A 22,452-nucleotide genomic window follows, 5' to 3' on the forward strand; every position below is an offset into this window, starting at 1 on the left:
TTGGCCAGAACTCTGACTGAGCTCTGTTGGCTAAGGCTCGGTCTGTCAGCAGGAGTCTGTGACCAGAGCCCTTGGGCACTGGGGGAATCAGTCCTGCTCTGCTTCCAGAAGGCATAAATGAACTGGGTGCAACCTCAGATGCCCACTGTCCAGGGACATCCTTCTCATTGCAGATCTGGAGGAGTAGGTCAAATAATCCCTCAAGAAACAACATAATTGATGTTGCTGGCTGTAGGCTGAGGTATCTAAAAGGTCTTTGTAAAGTGCTTCACTGAGCTGTACATCTTTTACAGAGGAATGTTCTTGCAGCCTCAGTCTCTGACACAAACACTATAATTTCATTACTAACCCCATGGCTCCCCAGCAGGGCATGAAAAAGTTAACTGATACTCAGGACAGCTCTTATCCTGGAAGTAGCCCCTACCTTGAACGTTGCCTTGACAAATATAGTACAAAGATATCTGAATTCTCCCCTAGCACAAGGGAATCCAGAGCTCATGACCAAGTTCCCTTGAAATTATGGATGGAGATCAATTCAGTAGGGGGAAAAGAGAGTAAGGAGTTACTGCGGAGAAGGCGTCTAAAGTGCAGGGATGGGAGGGAAGTAGACAAATCCCCCCTGCCATAGAGTTTCTTAGAGCTTCTTGGGTTTCCTTCTCCCTGCTCATGGCTCTGCTGCCTGCAGCTGGGTCTCTGTTTCCATGCTTCTTGCCTGCAGCTCACAGTCCCCATCCCAAACACTGGGTGCAGAGCTCTGCCCTGCAGAAACCTCCTGGCAGCAGGGCTCTGCCCAGGGGCAGCTTGCTGGGGTCACATCCTAGCGACCAGGTCACACAGACCCTGCTGACGCTGCATGAGTGGTGGTGCAGCTTTCTAGGGGCTGAGGGGCAGGAAAGGGACTGGTTATGGTCCTTTTAAGCCTCTTGTGAACGCTTAGGTGTCACAACATCTACTCTGAAATAATAACCTCTATTTCTATTCCCAGTGAGCCGAAGAAGAGAAAATTGAAAGCAGAGAGTCTGGAAACCTAAGCCTGAAGCAGGAATTCCCCACCTTCTCTGTGTTCTTGCAGAACCCCCTTGGATACACCCTGGTTGTGCTGTGGAGCTGAGAGCAGGCTTCCCCAGGCAGCAGCCTCCCGCATGCAGCAGGACCCTGCCCTGCCAGGGCGGGCTCCTTCCACCCACAGCTTCTCCCCGCAGCGCCCTGGGCAGCTCCCCGGGCAGGCTGAGTGCTGAGCCTGGCAGGCAGCAGAGGCCCTGCCCCGGCACAGAGCTCCTGGGGCACAGCAGGGACCCTGCTCTGCACCACAGCCCTGGACACCCCTGCCTGCACCCCCGGCTCCTCCTGCCTCCAGGAACTGCGGCTGCATTGCCCTCCAGCCAGAGACTTACTGGGTGCAGGGCTGCGAAGTCTTCTCCCGCAGGGAGCTCTGGGCATGCTGCCACTTCTGCCTGCCTTTAAGCACTGTGTCTCTGCAGGCAGTGCCCCCAGCCCTGCTGAGCTGTGCAGAGGAGCTGCTCCTGGGCAGAGCTGTCTCTGTGCAGCGCTGCCCGCTTGCCAGGAGCTCCCCTTGGGCCCAGGAGCCCGGCCCAGCTCAGCAGCAGAGGCCCAGCCCAAGGGCTCCCTTGCTCTGCCCCCCACCAGGCTCCCTGCACATGGCCCTGGGGCTGCAGGGGAACCTGCTGGGAAACAGCCTGAAGGGATCCCTGGGCTTCCCTCCTTCCCCTGGGCACGCACATTTCTCACCAGCAGTGTTGTTTCTCCTAGCAGAGGATAAATTAGCTGTAACAATAACTTCTTTATGCCCCAGTATCAGTTTGGACATGAAGTCATGGTGGGGGACATTTCTTCCTCCTTGTGGCCACTTCCAACCTTCCTGGATGCGCCAGAAGGGACAAGAGAACACATATCGGGCCTTCTTTCTGTCTGGGTCCTTCTGGGTATGTAGGCAGAGGGGATCCCACAGTCAGCATGCCCACCAGGTGCCTTCTGCTGGCCTAGCAGGGCCACTGGCAGATGTCAGCCCAAAGGCACAGATCCCAGGGAAAAGTCAAGGGTGACCTGTCAGCTACTTCAGGCAGAAGTGACCTCACAGTCCCTTTCTGTGACATGTTCCTACTGCTGCCCTATCAACTGCAGGGACAGAAGTGACCTCACAGTCACTGCCACAGTCACATTTCTCCTGCTGGGGCAGGAGATCCTGAGGCAGAGCTGAGCTGATCAGAGCATTCCCACCCATCTCCTCTTTGTGGCCCACAAGCTGATCAGATCCATGGCCCCTCGCATACATCTTTGAATGCCATGTGACTGCACAGCAACCTCATGGTTCCTGCCCTGACCCAAGGGGCCTGGCACCTCAAGTTAAGGGTTGGGAGAGGGGTTGAAGCAATGGAGAGGGGCACAGGAATAGGGGCTTTGGGTGTTAGGTGTTCGTGTATGGGATTAGGGACTAGAGCTCACCTTTCTGGGTTAAAGATTAAGCAAAGGTTTAGTGGGAGGGTTTGGTCTTTTGCTTGTGGTGGCAGGTCTGTGTTTTTTTAGGTATGGGCAAGTATTTTGGTTTAGGGTTTTGTTTAAGGCTGTCAGGAAGTTGTGTAGAGTTAAGCAGAGCATTTTACTGCTAATATTAAGGGCAGGGATCAGGGTGATCAAGAGAGTAAAGGTAAGGACAAGGGTCTATTGGCTGAGTTTGGGCTTCAGGGGATACTTTGAGGTCAGGCATTAGAGCAGTGGATTCCTGTCATGGTGTGGAGTACCATTTAGGTTTAGGGAGTAATGTCACTGCTAGAAATAGGGAAAGGGTTTATGTGACTGTTTTTAGTTAGTGTTACAGCAGAAACACTACCTGAACTTTCTTACATCTCTGAAACCATTACGTTTTGCTGGCCAAGCTCCTCTTCCCTCTCCCATATCTCACATCTCTCCTGGCCAGGCTTCCCCTGATTTCCCCATATCAGTCATCTTCTTAGGGGAAGTTTTCTGATGGCTTTCATGATCTCAGAGTCTCAGTCTCACCTCTGTTGGCTACTCCATTCCTGAGACAGACACGGCACCTAAGCCAGGATGGAAAAGGACACAAAGGTCTGTAGGAGCATCCTGCACAATGTGCCCAGCATCTCTGCACCACACTGAAATGGTGCTTCCTGCCTACAACTTTTGGATCTAGAATGGCTGCTATGGATCCAGGGTAACTTTTCCCAGGCCCTCATACATGCTTCGTTTTGTTACGGGCGTCTTGGAGGCAGTGGCAGTTTCTTTATAGAAAACTGAAAACAACCCTGAAGGATGACTTTAGGTAAAAGCTGAAACCTCGGACGTGAACACCCCTATTCGAGACCTCTTCCTCTATGGGGTTTACCAGGCCCTTGGGAAGATAGGCTCTCACAAACTACGTGCAAAGCAGGTGCCTTCTGCTTGCCTTTCAGGTGCATTCGCAGATGTGAGCCTAAAGGCACAGATCCCAGCCAGGAGTCAAGGGATGACCCATTGGCTACTTCAGAAAGGAGTTAGCTCACAGCAGTTTAACAGCCATTCACTTCCTGCTGGACTTTGAGTTTCCGAGGCACCACTGACCTCATAATACCACACCTACATAACACCTCCTTTTTGTCCCAGGACCTGTCCAGGTAGAAGTGAGCTGGTTGTGATCCTTCCGGCCCATGGCACTGCTGCTGGACTCCCAGCCTCTCTGACGCACAGGAGCCAGTTCCATGCCAGTCCTGGGAGGTGCCAGGGCAGGAGGGACCTTGCAGGCAGTGTCCAAGCCCTGTGCCTGTTGGTGGTCTCTCAACTCCTTGCACAAAGTGAAGATCACACTGGCGTCCAGAAGCCATGTACCTGAAGCTGGCCTAGAAGACACTCATGGGAAGTGCCCACCCAGCCCCATCTTGTGCCCATCCCGTGCCCATCCCCACCCCCAGCCCCGGCCACAGTCCCAGCTGACGATGTTGCTTTTCAGAGCGAGGGGGTTGTGGTGCCTGGGGAACAGGGGCACTCTGCAGGACCAAGCTGGGCAGGCTGGGAGGCAGACCCAGCTCATTGGGTCTCTGCCATTGCCCCAGGGCTGCAAGAAATTACTCGCCAGACTCCTTTGCCGGGCTGCTGTATGCCCTGGAGCTGCAGAGCTGTCCTCTGCCAGCTCACACCAGATTTACCACTTGAGCTCTGGTCAGTCCACCTGGAACAGGCTCACACTCTGCGATTGTCTCCCAGGCTCATATTGCCCCCGCAGATCACCTGGGCTCTCCCGGAAGCTCCTGTTTCCCTCCAGGTTAAATAAATAAATAAATAAATAAATAAAATCTTGTCTGCCATCAGCCCCATCATGTTCTGTGGAGCCCGAGTGCCTAGGAATTGGAAATACTCATCAGCTGCCTGGCTACTAGCAACTAACAGGGAACGTGTGAACCAGCCCCAGATCCCTAAAAGTCCATTCTGGGACTCCGCTTTCACTACACCAAGCCCATGTGGAAAGCAGTAAAGCACGGAGCCTCTTTGGAGTTTCTTCCTTGGGCTTGTTCTTGACAGCAGCTTTGCAAGAAGGCCTCAGCCTTCAGGCAGTGCCCAGAGGAGATCCCCTCTTAGGCAGGAAGTGCTGCCACCCTCTCCAGCAGGAGAGGGTGGAAGTGGCAAGAGAGCAGATCTGCATGCACCAAGCACTGGTGCTCCCTGGCCGTGCTGCTGGGATGGGACTCTTTTCCTCTGCACACAGGCACTGTCCCTGCAGAGCCAGACCAGGTCTCAGAGGAAGGACGCCAGACAAAGAAGGCAGTGCAGGCTCCTTTATTTTGTTTCAATTCACAGAGAGCCCGGCTCCTCATGTATAGAGTCTTTGAGCTACACTTGACAAGTAGACACTGAAATGGAAATGTCATGAACTATATTATTTTAATGGGCAAAATAAGCCAAATTAAAACTATGAAAAACCTCTAATAAAAATGCTTCCAAGCACACAAACAAACAAAAGGATATTGCCTACAGGAGTAGTAATTCACATTATGAGTCAGATGCAGAAGCAGATTGGAAATATACCGTGTCTTAAACACATCCAGTCAGCAATTTCCACAGGGCAGTCTCGAGGTCCTTGTTCCTCATGCTGTAGATGAGGGGGTTCAGTGCTGGAGGCACCACCGAGTACAGAACTGTTACCACCAGGTCCAGGGATGGGGAGGAGATAGAGGAGTGCTTTAAGTAGGCAAATAAGGCAGTGCTGATAGACAGAGAGACCACGGTCAGGTGAGGGAGGCACGTGGAAAAAAGGCTTTGTGCCATCCCTGCTCAGAGGGGATCCTCAGTACAGCCCTGAAGATCTGCACATAGGAAATAACAATGAAAACAAAACAACCAAAGGCTAAACAGACACTAAAAACAAGTGCCCCAACTTCCCTGAGGTAGTCATCTGAGCAGGAGAGCTTGAGGATCTGGGGGATTTCACACAAGAACTGGTCCACAGCATTGTCATGACAGAGGGGCAGGGAAAATGTATTGGCAGTGTGCAGGACAGCATTGAGAATGCCACTGCCCCAGGCAGCTGCTGCCATCTGGGTACAAGCTCTGCTGCCCAGGAGGGTCCCATAGTACAGGAACTTGCCACAGCCCTTGCTCCTCTCCACACCTGGCTGTCCTAAGGACTCCCAGACCTGCACCTCTTTCCCTGCTGGCTGCAGACCCGTGTGCATGTGGTGCCACTCCGCATCTGAGCTGAGTGTGATAACTCAGACCACCCAGCCAGGATGATGACACCAATGAATTATTCTTTGAAGAGCTAAGAAATACCTCAAGATCAGTTGCCCTTGTCCTTATGGGGAATTCAACTTGCCAGTCGTCAACTGTGACTACCACACGGCCAACACAAGCAGGTCCAGGAGGTTCCTAAAGCACCTTGAAGATAACTTTTTGGTTCAGGTGCTAAGGGAGCCAACTAGGAAAGGTGCCCTCCTAGATCTGTTGCTGGAGAACAGTGTGGGTCTTGTGGGAGATGTGGCAATTGGTGGCCATCTTGGTCATAGTGACCATGAAGTTGTTGAGTTTGAAATTTTTGGTGACAGGAGGAAAACTGCCACCAAAACTTCAGTCCTGGATATGGGGAGAGCAGACTTCAGGCTGCTGGGGGAACTAGTTAGCAAGGTCCCCTGGGAAACTGCTTTTGAAGGCATTGGCGTCCATCCGTGCTGGTCAGTCTTAAGTGCTGCCTCCTAAAAGCACAGGATCAGGCAATTCCAAAATATCAGCAATGAGACTGTGGTGCTCTAATGATGAGCTGTCTCCTCATAGGCCTCACTGGCAGAGACAACAGCCATAGCCATAGGTATAATTATCTTGGTCTTGTTGGGACTTTCAGCCTTGCTAAGTCCTTGTTCCTCTCCAGACCAGGATACCCTAGGGACTCCCAGACTTACACCTCTTTCCCTGCTGGCTGTAGACCCTTGTCCGTGTCATGTCACACCAGATCTGAGCTGAGAAAGACAACTCAGATTTTCTTGGTGGCCGTGTTCCTTGTAAGGCAGTTCTGTAGGAAGCTGGCCTGGTTCCTGGTGAGCAGGCACCACTGCTCGTATGGCATCCCTCATGGTGCCCAGGCCCTCTTCCTCCTGGGCACAGCTCACTCAGCAGGGTCCCATTCTGCCCTGATGTGTGGGGTTCTTCTGTTGCAGGACTAGGCTTTTCTCCTTCTAAATGTCAAGAGGTTTCTGTAGGCAAAATCCTGCTGTTTCTCAAGGTTCCCCTGGACAGATGCTCCACTGTGTCAGCTGTTAGTGTCTGTAGGCAGATGGCTCACCCTGATTGTGCTGTCTCTCACAAGATAGCAGCATTGGCAGTTGCAGGAGAGTTTGGACGATACAGGAGTAACTAGTTGAATGGAGTTGCAGCACAGACTCACAGAGGGCTCGAGCATGGAAGGCTGCCAGAGTCCACCTTTTCTGTGCTTCCTTCTCATGCCTTCTGTCATTTTGTTTGGAGCTTTGTCTTAAATCTTGGAAGGCTTTGCAAGGACAAATATAGAGACTTCTTCACTCCTCCTTCTCCTTCTCCTCCCCTTTCTCTTCCAGGCTAGTTACAATAGCTTCAAAGCTTTCAGTATCCTGGGGATGGTCAAACTAGCCTGTTCCTATTGTGATTTCTCCTGAATGTGCTTAATCTTTTGTTTAAGGTTAAACAAGTACTTGAGAGTGCCATCCAGAAGTCTGCCCCAAGGCAGGAGATTTAGTAGAGGCTAGGTGTATGGGAGGATACTAGCAGGCACCTAGAGCAGTGGACACATCCAATGCTTTGGAACTTCACCCCTGAGCAAGTGCAGAATCCTAAAAAAATGGTGAAATGCATTAAAAGGGGATGTGAAAAGATACAAATTGCTGCAAAGAGCTGGGGTTTTTCCTATGTTTAGAAGACACAGTCAATGCTACTCCAAGTCCAGTAACAGGCCCTCCCGCAACTCCACCCTGTGTGACGGTCCCTGCTGCCACTCCAGTTCCTCCGAAAGGCCCTGCAGCCACAGCAACTCCTGCGATGGGCCCTGCAGACACTCCAACCCCTGTGACAGGCCCTGCAGCCACTCCAGCCCCTCTGATCCTCTGATGGGCCCCATAGCTGGGCCAGAGAACCAACCTGTGCCACTATTGGTTACACCTATATGCAAGAGAAAAAAATGGATGAAAAAAAAACTTTTCTTTTTTTTTTTTTTAGAAAGGAAACTCCTATGCAGACAAGAAAGGAGGAAGAAGACAAGGAATGCTTCGACAAAGTTGGGCCATCAAGGAAGAAGGAGGGCAAAGAGGAAGAGATCAGAACAGCATCAGTAACCTATCCCAGATTTGTGAAAAAATGTCAGTCATCATCTAGATGAGCACATTGTCACTTGGCTGCTCCAGTGCTGGGACAACAGGGCCAATAGTCTGGAATTAGAGGGCAGAGAAGCCAAGCAGCTGGGATCCCCCTCTTTGGAAGGGGTGATTGACAAAGCAATTGGCCCTACCATTTTCCATGGACTGACCCAGACTGCCCTGCAATAGGGGAAGCTCCTGAACACCTGCAATACCTTGGTAACATCATCATGTGGGGCAACAGAGCAGGAGAAATATTTGAGAAAGGGAAAGAAATAATCCAAATCCTTCTGAAAGCTGGTTTTACCCTAAAACAAATGTCAAGGGACCGCAACACTTGATTCCCATGCAGGCTGGCCAGGCTTGAGGGGACCACTGATCGAGGACAGGCTGGGCATCGATCATTGGGTGGTGAGCAATTGTATTGTGCATCACTTGCTTTGTACACCTAATTATTATTGTTGTTATTGTTGCTGTTATTATTATTATTAATCTCTTCCTTTTCTGTCCTTTTAAACTGTCTTCATCTCAACCCATGAGCTTTACAGGTGTGGAGCTGCAGGGGCAGTGAACTAACAGCTGTGTGGTGCTGAGCTGCCAGCTGTGTTAAACCACAACGTATTGACAACTGTACATCAATAGAACAAATCACACTTCTAAAATCAGTCTCTCCCATGTTCAGCAAGGAGCAGTCGCTGATGACTTCAGTCTGCTTCAAACACCACACCCCAGGAGAGACCCCGATGACTTCAGGAGCTGTCAGCACTGAGGCCTTGGGGACACCTCGAGGGAGCCCAATGGCACAGAGCAAGTGATGCCATGGTCGGGTGCTGTGCTGCTGAGCTGGGCTGGGCTCCTGGGCCCAAGGGGAGCTCCTGGCAAGCAGGCAGTGTGGCAAAGAGACAGCTCTGCCCAGGAGCAGCTCCTCTGCACAGCGCAGGCTCTGACCACAGGTGGCACGGGGAGAGAAGGAGAGAGTGATTGGAGGCAGCGAGGAGTGCAACAACAGAGGGCAGCGTGTGGCGGGACAGATCTGCAGGCTCTTGACACCGTGAGTCTCTGCCAGCAGGGCAATGCAGATGGGGTATCCAGATGGGTCTTCTACAGCTGCCACATCTGATGGCTGATAGCTTCTCTCAGGATGGCTCTTTCTGTTTCTCCAGCACAGAGTAGATGTTTTAGAGAATGGCATTGATTTTTCAAGAGGAAGACCAAAGCAGGGGCTACCCAAAGGGTAAGAATTTTTCTGCAGTCTGTGCTTGCAAATTCTTGCAGTGGAAGGCAGGCAGGCTTCATGGTAATGAGTTGTTGGGATTGTACAGGAGACCGAGACTCCTAGAGCATTGCACTGAGAGATCAATGTGTCAACGATGAACTTCATAAAGTCCCTTTCCACACCTCAGCCCACAGACTGCACCAACACCATCTTTGTGGCCCTTTCAGGTTTTATCCTAGCTGATCTTTAGGAGCTGCAAACCCTCTGATGCCCAGTGCCCTGTCTTTGTGTCTTCATGCCAGAACAGAACATACAGTATTTGCAACGAGCATGAGCAGTCTCCTCTGCAGGCAGAGCTGCAGCACAGGACGATCTGCTGAGTGTCCATCTGTCCCTCCCTGGCCTTGCCTCCCCTGGCAGCAGCATGGTGCCATTCCTCCTTGCTTCTCCACCTAACCATGCTGCTGCTGTTCTTGTTTCCAGTCTGGCTGGGGATGGGGATTTCACATGCACATGGAGTGAGCCCTCGGTGTTCCTGGGGGAAGGGGAGTATGGGAACAGGGTGAGGTGTCTGGAAATGTGCACTTGGAGCCTGGATTACTCTGCTCTCAGCAGTGTTCAGGTCCTTCTCAGGTAAAACCCTGATTGCAATTGTCCTGCAGCTCAAAGAGATGCCAGCACAGGGCAGCTCAGACAAGCACTGATGGACAGACTGGCCATCCTCCCTGAAGGACACTCTTCACTAAAGGGACGGTCCCTTTGCCTCTGAAGATCCACAGGATTTCACTTGGAGTGCAGCAGAAATGCCCAAGATTTCTGCCTTAGAAAAAGACATTAAGTGCTGGGGGGTATTGAGAACAACAAGTAAAAAAAATAAATAATAAAAAAAAAATCCCCAAAGACCTGCTCAGCAATTGGTTGAACTATGAGCAACAAAGGGGTAAGGCTCTTTGATATCATCACTACATTTTATCTGAGATATTTTCCTCTTTACCTCATACTATAGGGCAGGACTAATTCCTCTGTTGCCTACAGCAGAGTCCCCTTCTCCCAGAAATACCCTCAGGCAGCATGAATCAGAACTCCTGAAAGTGACCTGCCAAATGTCTTCCTGGAAGGGAACAAGTATATTGGGGGGTTTAAGCTGAGAAATAGAATAAGTTTTTCTCACTAACTCTGCAATAGCTTCTCAGATAAGTCTGCTGTAACTTGGCAGTGCTTTCTCTTCCTTGGGCATGACCAAATGACCCAAACCAGCAAATGGCCAACAGCAGCTCTGTGAGTGAGTTCCTCCTCCTGGCATTTGCAGACACAAGGGAGCTGCAGCTCCTGCACTTCGCACTCTTCCTGGGCATCTACCTGGCTGCCCTCCTGGGCAACGGCCTCATCCTCAACGCCATAGCCTGCGACCACCGCCTCCACACCCCCATGTACTTCTTCCTCCTCAACCTCGCCCTCCTCGACTTGGGCTGTATCTCCACCACTGTCCCCAAAGCCATGGCCAATGCCCTCTGGGACGACAGGGCCATCACTTATGACGGGTGTGTTGCACAGGTGTTTCTGTTTGTATTTTTTATGTCCGTGGAATATTCACTTCTCACCATCATGTCCTATGACCGCTACATTGCCATCTGCAAACCCCTGCACTATGGAAGCCTCCTGGGCAGCAGAGCTTGTGCCCAGATGGCAGCAGCTGCCTGGGGCAGTGGGCTTCTCAATGCTGTCCTGCACACGGCCAGTACATTTTCCGTGCCCCTCTGCCAAGGCAATGCTGTGGACCAGTTCTTCTGTGAAATCTCCCAGATCCTCAAGCTCTCATGTTCAGACTGCTACCTCAGAGAAGTCAGAGCACTTGTGTTTAGCTTTTCTTTAGGCTTTGGTTGCTTTGTTTTCATTGTGGTGTCATATGTGCAGATCTTCTTGGCTGTGCTGAGGATCCCCTCTGAGCGGGGCCAGCTCAAAGCCTTTTCCACATGCCTCCCTCACCTGGTTGTGGTCTCTCTGTTTGTCAGCACCATCATATTTGCCTACCTGAAGCCCCCGTCTGTCTCTTCCCCATCCTTGGACTATGTGTTGGCAGTTCTGTACTCGGTGGTGCCTCCAGCATTGAATCCCTTCATCTATAGCATGAGGAATAAGGGACTGAAATATGCACTGTGGAAACTGATATCTTGATGTGTTTCAGAAGAAATTATTTTTCAATCATCTTCTGGAAATGATTCATAATGTCACTTATTATAGGGAGAACCAATATTCTCTTCTGTATTCTCTTTGTTGTTGTTGTTGTTGTTTGTTTGTGTCTTTGAGTATGTATTGTTAGCACTAGTATTTTTTAGTTTTAATTTAGCTGTTGCCCAATAAAATATCATTATTTGTCCCATTTCCAATTCAGTGTGTACATGTTGAGTATTTCTGAAGCAGCTGACAGGTCATCCCTTGACTCCTGGCTGTGATCCATGCCTTTAGGCTCACATCTGCCAGTGTCTGTGATAGGCCAACAGATGCACCTGCTTTGCACATAGTTTGTGAGATCCTCTCCTCCTAAGTGCCTGGAAGGCCCCATAGAGGAAGAGGTCTTGGATAGCTGTTGTCATGTCAGATGTTTCAGCTTTGCCTGATTCATTCTTGAGGGCTGCTTTCAGTTTTCTACACAGAAGGGGCCACTGCCTCCCAGATGCCTGGGGGAACATAAAGCCTGCATGAGAGCCTGGAAGAAGTTACCCTGGGTCCATAGAAACCATTCTGGAAACAAAACTTGTAGGCCAGAAGTGCACTTTCGTGGTGTTGCACAGCTGCTGGGCACATTGTGCAGGGTGCTCTTACAGGCCTTGGTGTCTTTCTCCATGCTGGCTTAGGAGCTGGTTCTTTCTCAGGCATGGAGTAGCCAGCAGAGGTGAGACAGATACTCTAAATTCATGAAAGCCAATTCATGAAAGTCATCGAAAAGCTGTCCCTAAGAAGATGGCTGATATGGGCAAGTCAGGAAAGCCTGACGAGGAGAGATGAGAGATTTGATGGAGGGAAGAGGAGCTTGGATAGCAGAAGATAATGATTTTGAAGAGGTAAGAATGTTCAGGTAATGTTGATCCCACCATAACACTGACTTAAAGCAGTCGTGTGAGGCCCTTAACCTATTCTAATCTGTAACATTAATCCCTAAACCTAAATGCTACTAAACACCCTGAGAAGAATACACTACTGTAATGTTTGACCACAATATCCCTTAAAGCCAAACTTAGTCCATAGCCACTTTCCATTACGCTTCCACTCTTGCTCGCCCTGATCCCTGCCTTTAACACTAGCATTAAAATGTTCTATTTAACCCTAGTCTTCTTGCAGACCTAAACTGTTGAAGAATGGCTCAAAGAGCAAGGGCACTGGTCTGTTATATATGGAGTGGTAATTCATGTCGAGAAAATGGTTGATATTAATAAAGAAGGGGGAGATCTGGGAATGTGGCCATGGGGGTTGGAAAACCCCATGATTGAGATAACACCAGACTCTTAATGATGAGGCCATCAGGAATATAAAAGAGTTTAGAGGGAACAAAGAAGGGTGATTCAGGAGACTCCATGCAGTCTCCAGTTTCTTGTTCTGCAAATGGTTTCTTCTTCTCCAGCCATTAAGGCATGGATGTTTCTGGGTGTTTGCTGTTGTTGTTACATTCAAAGTTGTTTGACCAATAAAAAAGTTGTTTTGAAAAAAACTGCTGTGCAGAGAAGGGTATAAGAGGGGAGCCTGCCCTCAAGATAAAAAAGGCAATGCGATGAAGTTACGTCATCAATAAAGAAGCAGGAAAAAGAAGTGAAGAGGAACAGGCTGGCAGAATGGAGACCAGGACAGGAACAGGCACTTTGATTGCCTCATGAAGATAGGTTCGGCCAAACTCAGCAAACTGCTCAGAGAAGCTCGTACAGGAAGTTGCTGGAAACAGGCGCACTGGAGCTGGAGAGAAGTGGACCTGTGCACACAACTGCCTCTCACTGGTAAGCAGTTGCGCATTATGGGGAATCATACGCCCTTAGGAACAAAGACTGTCCTGGTAACCTTACAGCTAATTCTCCTTCTTAAGAATTGGACAGTTTATGAGCCTGAAATATGGGACCAAACTGAGGTCAAGGTGTGGGACTCTGCAACTAAAAATGACAAGGTTGCAGTGGGATTGCTCGGCACCTGGAGAGCAATCTCTGAGGCCTTAAAGAACCATGTGGAGCCACAATCACAAACGTGTGGCTTGCCAGATAGTGAGGGAGCTGCGGGCTCCTTTACTGATCCAACTGCTACACCATCGGCCCCTCTGCTGCTACAGCCATCGAAGGCTCTTGCTGTTACGCCCCCCGGGTGACCTGAACGTGCCTTTTGACCCAGGCCTATTGGCCTTGAAAAGTAGGTGGATATGCTTTTCTTCGATCTGGGAAGAATGGGATACATAAGGCCTGAAGACCCAGTTGCTTGACAACTTAAAGCGAGACATATTGTTCAAAAGGAATGGAAAATGGAGACTTGTTAGTAATCAAGAAAAGGAATGGAAAATGGAGACTGTTAAGTCATGGAACTTGGAGGATTGTTTGTTACCTTTTCCGATCGTGAATATGTATAGGCGTACTCGATTTTAGTAAGTTATGGAACTTAGAGGATTGTTTGTTACCTTTCCTGATTGTACGTATGTATAGGTACACTTATGTTTAGTATGTAAAGCAATGTTCTGTATACTTAGAATGTTTGATATTTGTGTGTGCGTGTTGGTGAAGTGTAGACACCCCACACAGCCAGCGCTGTTTACTTGCCTTTTATACCTTTTAGAAATATTTGTTTTATAAATATTACAAAATTCAGATTGAGTTGAGACCTCATTTATAACACTTGCCCAGGACTGTTCATGCCACCCCTCACTCCTGGAACAGAGAAAATCTGTGATGTGTCGACCTCTCCTGCCTGTTAGAGCAGAAAAACAAAACAAAACAAAACAAAACAAAAACAGAGTTAAAATTGTTCCCTGAAATGCTCCATCTTTGAACAGCTAAATTTCCTCCAATCATACCTGTACTATCTGCCTTTCCTGGTGAAAATATTCACATTTTCTGTCTGTATAGTGAAATATATATGTATAGCCCCAGCTGTAACTACAGCTATATGTGCAAGTAAAGGTAAAGGGAGCACCAGATGGCAGCAGCTGCCTGGGGCAGTGGCATTCTCAATGCTGTCCTGCACACTGCCAATACATTTTCCCTGCCCCTCTGTCATGACAATGCTTTGGACCAGTTCTTCTGTGAAATCCCCCAGATCCTCAAGCTCTCCTGCTCAGATGACTACCTCAGGGAAGTTGGGGCACTTGTTTTTAGTGTCTGTTTGGTTGTTTTGTTTTCATTGTTATTTCCTATGTGCAGATCTTCAGGGCGGTGCTGAGGATCCCCTCTGAGCAGGGATAGCACAAAGCCTTTTCCATGTGCCTCCCTCACCTGACTGTGGTCTCTCTGTCTATCAGCACTGCCTTATTTGCCTACTTAAAGCACCCCTCTATCTCCTCCCCATCCCTGGACCTGGTGGTAACAGTTCTGTACTCGGTGGTGCCTCCAGCACTGAACCCCCTCATCTACAGCATGAGGAACAAGGACCTCGAGACTGCCCTGTGGAAATTGCTGACTGGATGTGTTTAAGACACGGTATATTTCCAATCTGCTTCTGCATCTGACTCATAATGTGAATTACTACTCCTGTAGGCAATATCCTTTTGTTTGTTTGTGTGCTTGGAAGCATTTTTATTAGAGGTTTTTCATAGTTTTAATTTGGCTTATTTTGCCCATTAAAATAATATAGTTCATGACATTTCCATTTCAGTGTCTACTTGTCAAGTGTAGCTCAAAGACTCTATACATGAGGAGCCGGGCTCTCTGTGAATTGAAACAAAATAAAGGAGCCTGCACTGCCTTCTTTGTCTGGCGTCCTTCCTCTGAGACCTGGTCTGGCTCTGCAGGGACAGTGCCTGTGTGCAGAGGAAAAGAGTCCCATCCCAGCAGCACGGCCAGGGAGCACCAGTGCTTGGTGCATGCAGATCTGCTCTCTTGCCACTTCCACCCCCTCCTGCCGGGCACTGCCTGGGGGGTCAGGCGTGGCTGCTCCTGTAGCTTGGTGCCAGTGCTGCTGTGGGGCTGAGCTGGGACTGCAGGTAGGGACAGGCGGTGGGCACAGCAGTGGCAGAGCTGGCCTCCACTGCAGCACTTCCTGCCTAAGAGGGGATCTCCTCGGGGCACTGCCTGAAGGCTGAGTCCTTCTTGCAAAGCTGCTGTCAAGAACAAGTCCAAGGAAGAAACTCCAAAGAGGCTCCATGCTTTACTGCTTTCCACATGGGCTTGGTGTAGTGAAAGCGGAGTCCCAGAATGGACTCCAGGAGAGTCCAGGTGATCTGCAGGGGCAATATGAGCCTGGGAGACAATCACAGAGTGTGAGCCTGTTCCAGGTGGACTGACCAGAGCTCAAGTGGTTAATCTGGTGTGAGCTGGCAGAGGACAGCTCTGCAGCTCCAGGGCATACAGCAGCCCGGCAAAGGAGTCTGGCGAGTAATTTCTTGCAGCCCTGGGGCAATGGCAGAGACCCAATGAGCTGGGTCTGCCTCCCAGCCTGCCCAGCTTGGTCCTGCAGAATGCCCCTGTTCCCCAGGCACCACAACCCCCTCGCAACATCGATGTTGCTGAAAAGCAACATCGTCAGCTGGGGATGGATCTGGGGCTGGGGCTGGGGGTGGGGATGGGCACGAGATGGGGCTGGGTGGGCACTTCCCCTGAGTGTCTTCTAGGCCAGCTGCAGGCACATGGCTTCTGGACGCCAGTGTGATCTTCACTTTGTGCAAGGAGTTGAGAGACCACCAACAGGCACAGGGCTTGGACACTGCCTGCAAGGTCCCTCCTGCCCTGGCACCTCCCAGGACTGGCATGGAACTGGCTCCTGTGCGTCAGAGAGGCTGGGAGTCCAGCAGCAGTGCCATGGGCCGGAAGGATCACAACCAGCTCACTTCTACCTGGACAGGTCCTGGGACAAAAAGGAGGTGTTATGTAGGTGTGGTATTATGAGGTCAGTGGTGCCTCGGAAACTCAAAGTCCAGCAGGAAGTGAATGGCTGTTAAACTGCTGTGAGCTAACTCCTTTCTGAAGTAGCCAATGGGTCATCCCTTGACTCCTGGCTGGGATCTGTGCCTTTAGGCTCACATCTGCGAATGCACCTGAAAGGCAAGCAGAAGGCACCTGCTTTGCACGTAGTTTGTGAGAGCCTATCTTCCCAAGGGCCTGGTAAACCCCATAGAGGAAGAGGTCTCGAATAGGGGTGTTCACGTCCGAGGTTTCAGCTTTTACCTAAAGTCATCCTTCAGGGTTGTTTTCAGTTTTCTATAAAGAAACTGCCACTGCCTCCAAGACGCCCGTAACAAACCGAAGCATGTATGAGGGCCTGGGAAAAGTTACCCTGGATCCATAGCAGCCATTCTAGATCTAAAAGTTGTAGGCAGGAAGCACCGTTTCAGTGTGGTGCAGAGACGCTGGTCACATTGTGCAGGGTGCTCCTACAGACCTTTGTGTCCTTTTCCATTCTGGCTTAGGTGCCGTGTCTGTCTCAGGAATGGAGTAGCCAACAGAGGTGAGACTGAGACTCTGAGATCATGAAAGCCATCAGAAAACTTCCCCTAAGAAGATGACTGATATGGGGAAATCAGGGGAAGCCTGGCCAGGAGAGATGTGAGATATGGGAGAGGGAAGAGGAGCTTGGCCAGTGAAAGTTAATGGTTTCAAAGATCTTGGAATGTTCAGGTAATGTTTCTGCTGTTACTCTAACTAAAAACAGTCACATAAACCCTTTCCCTATTTCTAGCAGTGACATTACTCCCTAAACCTAAATGGTACTCCACACCATGACAGGAATCCACTGCTCTAATGCCTGACCTCAAAGTATCCCCTGAAGCCCAAACTCAGCCAATAGACCCTTGTCCTTACCTTTACTCTCTTGATAACCCTGATCCCAGCCCTTAATATTAGCAGTAAAATGATCTGCTTATCTCTACACAACTTCCTGACAGCCTTAAACAAAACCCTAGACCAAAATACTTGCCCATAGCTAAAAAAACACAGTCCTGCCACCACAAGCAAAAGACCAAACCCTCCCACTAAACCTTTGCTTAATCTTTAACCCAGAAAGGTGAGCTCTAGTCCCAAATCCCATACATGAATACCTAACACCCAAAGCCCCTATTCCTGTGCCCCTCTCCATTCCTTCAACCCCTCTCCCAACCCTTAACTTGAGATGCCCGGCCCCTTGGGTCAGGGCAGGAACCGTGAGGTTGCTGTGCAGTCACATGGCATTCAAAGATGAATGCGTGGGGCCATGGATCTGATCAGCTTGTGGGCCACAAGGAGGAGACGGGTGGGAATGCTCTGATCAGCTCAGCTCTGCCTCAGGATCTCCTGCCCCAGCAGGAGAAATGTGACTGTGGCAGTGACTGTGAGGTCACTTCTGTCCCTGCAGTTGATAGGGCAGCAGTAGGAACATGTCACAGAAAGGGACTGTGAGGTCAATTCTGCCTGAAGTAGCTGACAGGTCACCCTTGACTTTTCCCTGGGATCTGTGCCTTTGGGCTGACATCTGCCAGTGGCCCTGCTAGGCCAGCAGAAGGCACCTGGTGGGCATGCTGACTGTGGGATCCCCTCTGCCTACATAACCAGGAGGACCCAGACAGAAAGAAGGCCCGATATGTGTTCTCTTGTCCCTTCTGGCGCATCCAGGAAGGTTGGAAGTGGCCACAAGGAGGAAGAAATGTCCCCCACCATGACTTTATGTTCAAACTGATACTGGGGCATAAAGAAGTTATTGTTACAGCTAATTCATCCTCTGCTAGGAGAAACAACACTGCTGGTGAGAAATGTGCGTGCCAGGGGAAGGAGGGAAGCCCAGGGATCCCTTCAGGCTGTTTCCCAGTAGGTTCCCCTGCAGCCCCAGGGCCATGTGCAGGGAGCCTGGTGGGGGGCAGAGCAAGGGAGCCCTTGGGCTGGGCCTCTGCTGCTGAGCTGGGCCGGGCTCCTGGGTCCAAGGGGAGCTCCTGGCAAGCGGGCAGCGCTGCAGAGAGACAGCTCTGCCCAGGAGCAGCTCCTCTGCACAGCGCAGCAGGGCTGGGGGCACTGCCTGCAGAGACACAGTGCTTAAAGGCAGGCAGAAGTGGCAGCATGCCCAGAGCTCACTGGGGGAGAAGACTTCCCAGCCCTGCACCCGGTAAGTCTCTGGCTGGAGGGCAATGCAGCCGCAGTTCCTGGAGGCAGGAGAAGCCAGGGGTGCAGGCAGGGGTGTCCAGGGCTGTGGTGCAGAGCAGGGTCCCTGCTGTGGCCCAGGGGCTGTGTGCCAGGGCAGGGCCTCTGCCGCCTGCCAGGCTCAGCACTCAGCCTGCCCGGGGAGCTGCCCAGGGCGCTGCGGGGAGAAGCTGCGGGTGGAAGGAGCCCCCCTGGCAGGGCAGGGTCCTGCTGATGGTGGGAGGCTGTTACCTGGGGCAGCCTGCTCACAGCTCCACAGCACAGCTAGGGTGTATCCAAGGGGACTTTGCAAGAGGAAAGTTAAGGTAGGAGTTAGCTGCTTCAGGCTCAGCATTTCTGCTGAGTTTCTGCATTCTTTTGTTTGTTTGTTTGTTTGTCTTATTGGGAATAGAAATCAATGCTGTTATTTCAAAGAGAAGTCTAACAGTACTAAGACTCCACAAGGCACACTACAAGGACTACAAGAAATCCCTTTCCTGTGCCTCAGCCCATAGAAAACTCCACCTCTACCCGTGCAGTGTCAGCAGGGTCTGTGTGACCTGAGCTCTAGGACGTGCCCCCAGCGAGCTGTACCTGGGCAGAGCCCTGCTGCCAGGAGGTGTCTGCAGGGCAGAGCTGAGCACCCAGCGGGTGGAATGGGGGCTGTGAGCTGCAGGCAGGAGGCGTGGGGACAGAGACCCAGCTGCAGGCAGGGACAGCTGCAGGCAGCAGAGCCATGGGCAGGGAGTGAGAGGTAGCTGCTCTCAGGAACTTCATGGTAGGGGAGATTTCGGCACCTTCCTTACATCCACGTAGTGCAGATGACTTACCCAGAGCAACTGCGTGGTCTCTGCTCAAATCCAGCAGAGCCTCTGCCCCCAAATCATTGGGTCTCTGACTGTGTTGTCCCTTAGCAGCAGGACCCTCAGAGGAAGAGAAGCCCCAGGTGCCCATCTCTCACTCCCATTCTTCCCTCCCAAAGCTGGAACACGGGGGCATTTCTCTGTTTCCCCTCCCATCCATCCTGCCCTTAGTATTCCCCCCATACTCTCTTGGCAGTGGGAGTAAAGCCAAAATCTCAAACACCAGAATACTGAGTCCTGTTGTGGAGGTGCATCCCTGGGAGCAAAGTGACCATCTGTTCTATCCAAAATGGCTTTGGACACAGTGGTGCGTAGGGCTGGGAAATGAGCTAGCTTTGTTCAGGTCACTCTGTTTTAAGGACAGCCAGTGCTGTCCCTGGGTTATTCTCCGAGAAACATCTCAAATAACTTTCTTCAGACAGGATCTTTTGTGAAGCTGTTTTATTCTGGATTGCAGTGGCGGGCATCTTGTCAATTAGGAGCATATTTTACTAAACAAATCCTAACCTTTTATTCCCTATTACTTGATCCCTGATCATCTCCCTTGTTTCCTCATTGGCTGAGTACTACAGGTCCACAAGCTACTTGACGCTCCTCTATACCATATATGTACATTTTTTCTTTTTTTCAACCCTTTAATTTCTCCTTTCTTATGTTTTGAGAACTTGTGATCTTTGTTTTACTGTTCTCTCACTGCTCATCCTGTTTTTTCTCAAGCTTCTACCGTATTTTGGAACAGTGAGGCCTTCTACTGTCCACTTCTCTACTTAGCATTCCTCCTTATTATGACTACACAACTACCTTGGAATACAGAAAAGTAATTCACTACTGCAAAAACACAACTTTGTTTCTTACAATTTTGCTGGAGGATGATAAACAGACCCCACTGTCTTACAGGTGTATTGCATGTGCACTAAACTATGTATTTCAGAACATGTTAAGACCTTTCATAGGTACCAAGTTCATGTCCCTTGGTCTTTCGATAGACCCTGAGTCCAAGAGGCATCAGATGACCAACAGCAGCTCCAGCACCGAGTTCCTCCTCCTGCCATTCGCAGACACACGGGAGCTGCAGCTCCTGCACTTCGCGCTCTTCCTGGGCATCTACCTGGCTGCCCTCCTGGGCAACGGCCTCATCCTCACTGCCATAGCCTGCGACCACCACCTCCACACCCCCATGTACTTCTTCCTCCTCAACCTCGCCCTCCTCGACCTGGGCTGCATCTCCACCACTCTCCCCAAAGCCATGGCCAATTCCCTCTGGGACACCAGGGCCATTTCCTATGCAGGATGCGTTGCACAGGTCTTTTTCTTCTTCTTTTTCTTTTCAGCAGAGTATTCTCTTCTTACTCTCATGTCCTATGACCGCTATGTTGCCATCTGCAAGCCCCTGCACTACGGGAGCCTTCTGGGCAGCAGAGCTTGTGCCCAGATGGCAGCAGCTGCCTGGGGCAGTGGGGTTCTTTATTCTCTGTTGCACACTGCCAATACATTTTCCCTGCCCCTCTGCCAAGGCAATGCTGTGGACCAGTTCTTCTGTGAAATCCCCTCCATACTCAAGCTCTCCTGCACAGACTCCTACCTCAGGGAAATTGGGCTTCTCACATTTAGTGGTTTTCTGTTTTTAGGGTGTTTTGTTTTCATTCTTTTCTCCTATGTGCAGATCCTCAGGGCTGTGCTGAGAATGCCCTCTAAGCAAGGCCGGCACAAAGCCTTTTCCACGTGCCTCCCTCACCTGGTCATAGTCTTCCTGTTTCTCAGCACAGGCATGTTTGCCTACCTGAAGCCCCCCTCCATCTCCTCACCATCCCTGAACCTGGTGATGACTGTCCTGTACTCGGTGATGCCCCCAGCAGTGAACCCCCTCATCTACAGCATGAGGAACCAGGAGCTCATGAATGCCATTAGAAAAGTGATGTCATAGAGATATTTAAGGATGTGCTGAGGAAACTGACTGGACCTTTTTGCAGCTATAAACTGCTTCTTTTCTTTTTCAGGTAAATTGCAGTTTATGTAATGATAGGGCAAGCTGTCTTAACTTCTGGATGGATTTAATTTCTTTTGTTTTTCATTTCCCCTTGTGATATTGTTTTCCACAAAGAAATGCTGTTCTTCATCCCCTTGTACCAACATATCTTTTGTGACCCTGAGGCTTTGCATAAATGAGGAGCCAGACTCTCTGTGTATTTAAACAAAATAGATGAAGCCACAACTTCTTTGTCTGAGACCCACTCTCAGTTGATCAGGAAGTAATGGGACTGGCAAACCCTTTCTGGCTGCAGCAGCCCGGGCCTGGCTGCCCTGGCCATGGCGCAGCAGGAGCTGCCTGAGAAACCCCAGGGATGGCACGGAGGGGCTGCAGGCCTCTGAGGATCAGCTGCTGAAGAGAGCATGGGACACAGCAGGGGACACTGACCTCTGTATGCTTCTGCCTCGGATGTTCCCCTCTGTGGTGCTGAGCCCTCTGTGCCCCCAGGAGCTGCTGTGCCCTTTAGAGGGGCTGTGGCTGTGGTGGCGGTGCCCAGAGCCCTGCAGCAACCTGCGGAGGGCACTGTCTTGGGGTCACCCCAGCTTGGGCTGCTGTGCTGGGCTGGGCAGAGGGCAGGGAGGTGGCCAGGGGATAGCGAAGTGGGAGAATTGGGGGGAAGCTGGGAAAGGCTGGAATGGCTGTTTGGCCATTGCTCATATCTATGCCCACCAAGGGCACGTGAGATGTTGCTGTCCCTCACAGCCCTGCCTGTAATCTCTCCTTTCTCACACTGTGCTCTGTCATATCCAGCATTTTCCCATGCCTAGTCACACAGGCTCCCACCCCATGTCCAGCTGGCATCATTGCAGGGCAGCCCTCCCCAGGGCCCAGGCATCTGCCTGCAGCTTCCACAGCTGCTGCTCTTGATGGCCTCCTGAGGCCTGCCTGCTCCTGGCCCATCGCAGTGTTGTGAGGAGGTGACCTCAGCAGCAGCAGCCCAGCCATGGTGGACAGAGCTGTCCCCTGCCTGAGCTGCCCCGTGTCCCGTGGGGTTTGTGATGCACTCGATGACATCGCTGTGTCTGCCTGCCTGCCACCAGGCAGTCAGGTCACTGCAGTAGGAATGGCATCACAACCCACCTCCCAGCCGTGTCACTGGGACCTTCCTCCACCTCTCCCCTCTCCCCAGCTCCCAGCACTTCTGGGTTGGTTTCCTGATAGTTCAGGTGATGTAAAATCCTAGAATCCCAGCCACTCGCCCGTCTCTCTCCCAGTTATCTGTGTGTACACATGTAACTCTGTATATAAATTTACCTTT

General features: G+C 50.8%; 1 protein-coding gene across 1 annotated transcript; it reads left to right on the plus strand.

The window, feature by feature from the left end:
• The first annotated feature begins 20,155 nt into the window (after nucleotides 1-20,155).
• Nucleotides 20,156-21,089, plus strand: LOC137847167 (olfactory receptor 14C36-like). Its single transcript, XM_068665460.1, has one exon. The coding sequence runs from the start codon at nucleotides 20,175-20,177 to the stop codon at nucleotides 21,087-21,089; it is 915 nt and encodes a 304-aa protein (XP_068521561.1). The 5' UTR covers nucleotides 20,156-20,174.
• The last annotated feature ends 1,363 nt before the right edge of the window (nucleotides 21,090-22,452 follow it).

Source organism: Anas acuta, chromosome W, assembly GCF_963932015.1.
Source record: "Anas acuta chromosome W, bAnaAcu1.1, whole genome shotgun sequence".
NCBI lineage: Eukaryota > Metazoa > Chordata > Aves > Anseriformes > Anatidae > Anas > Anas acuta.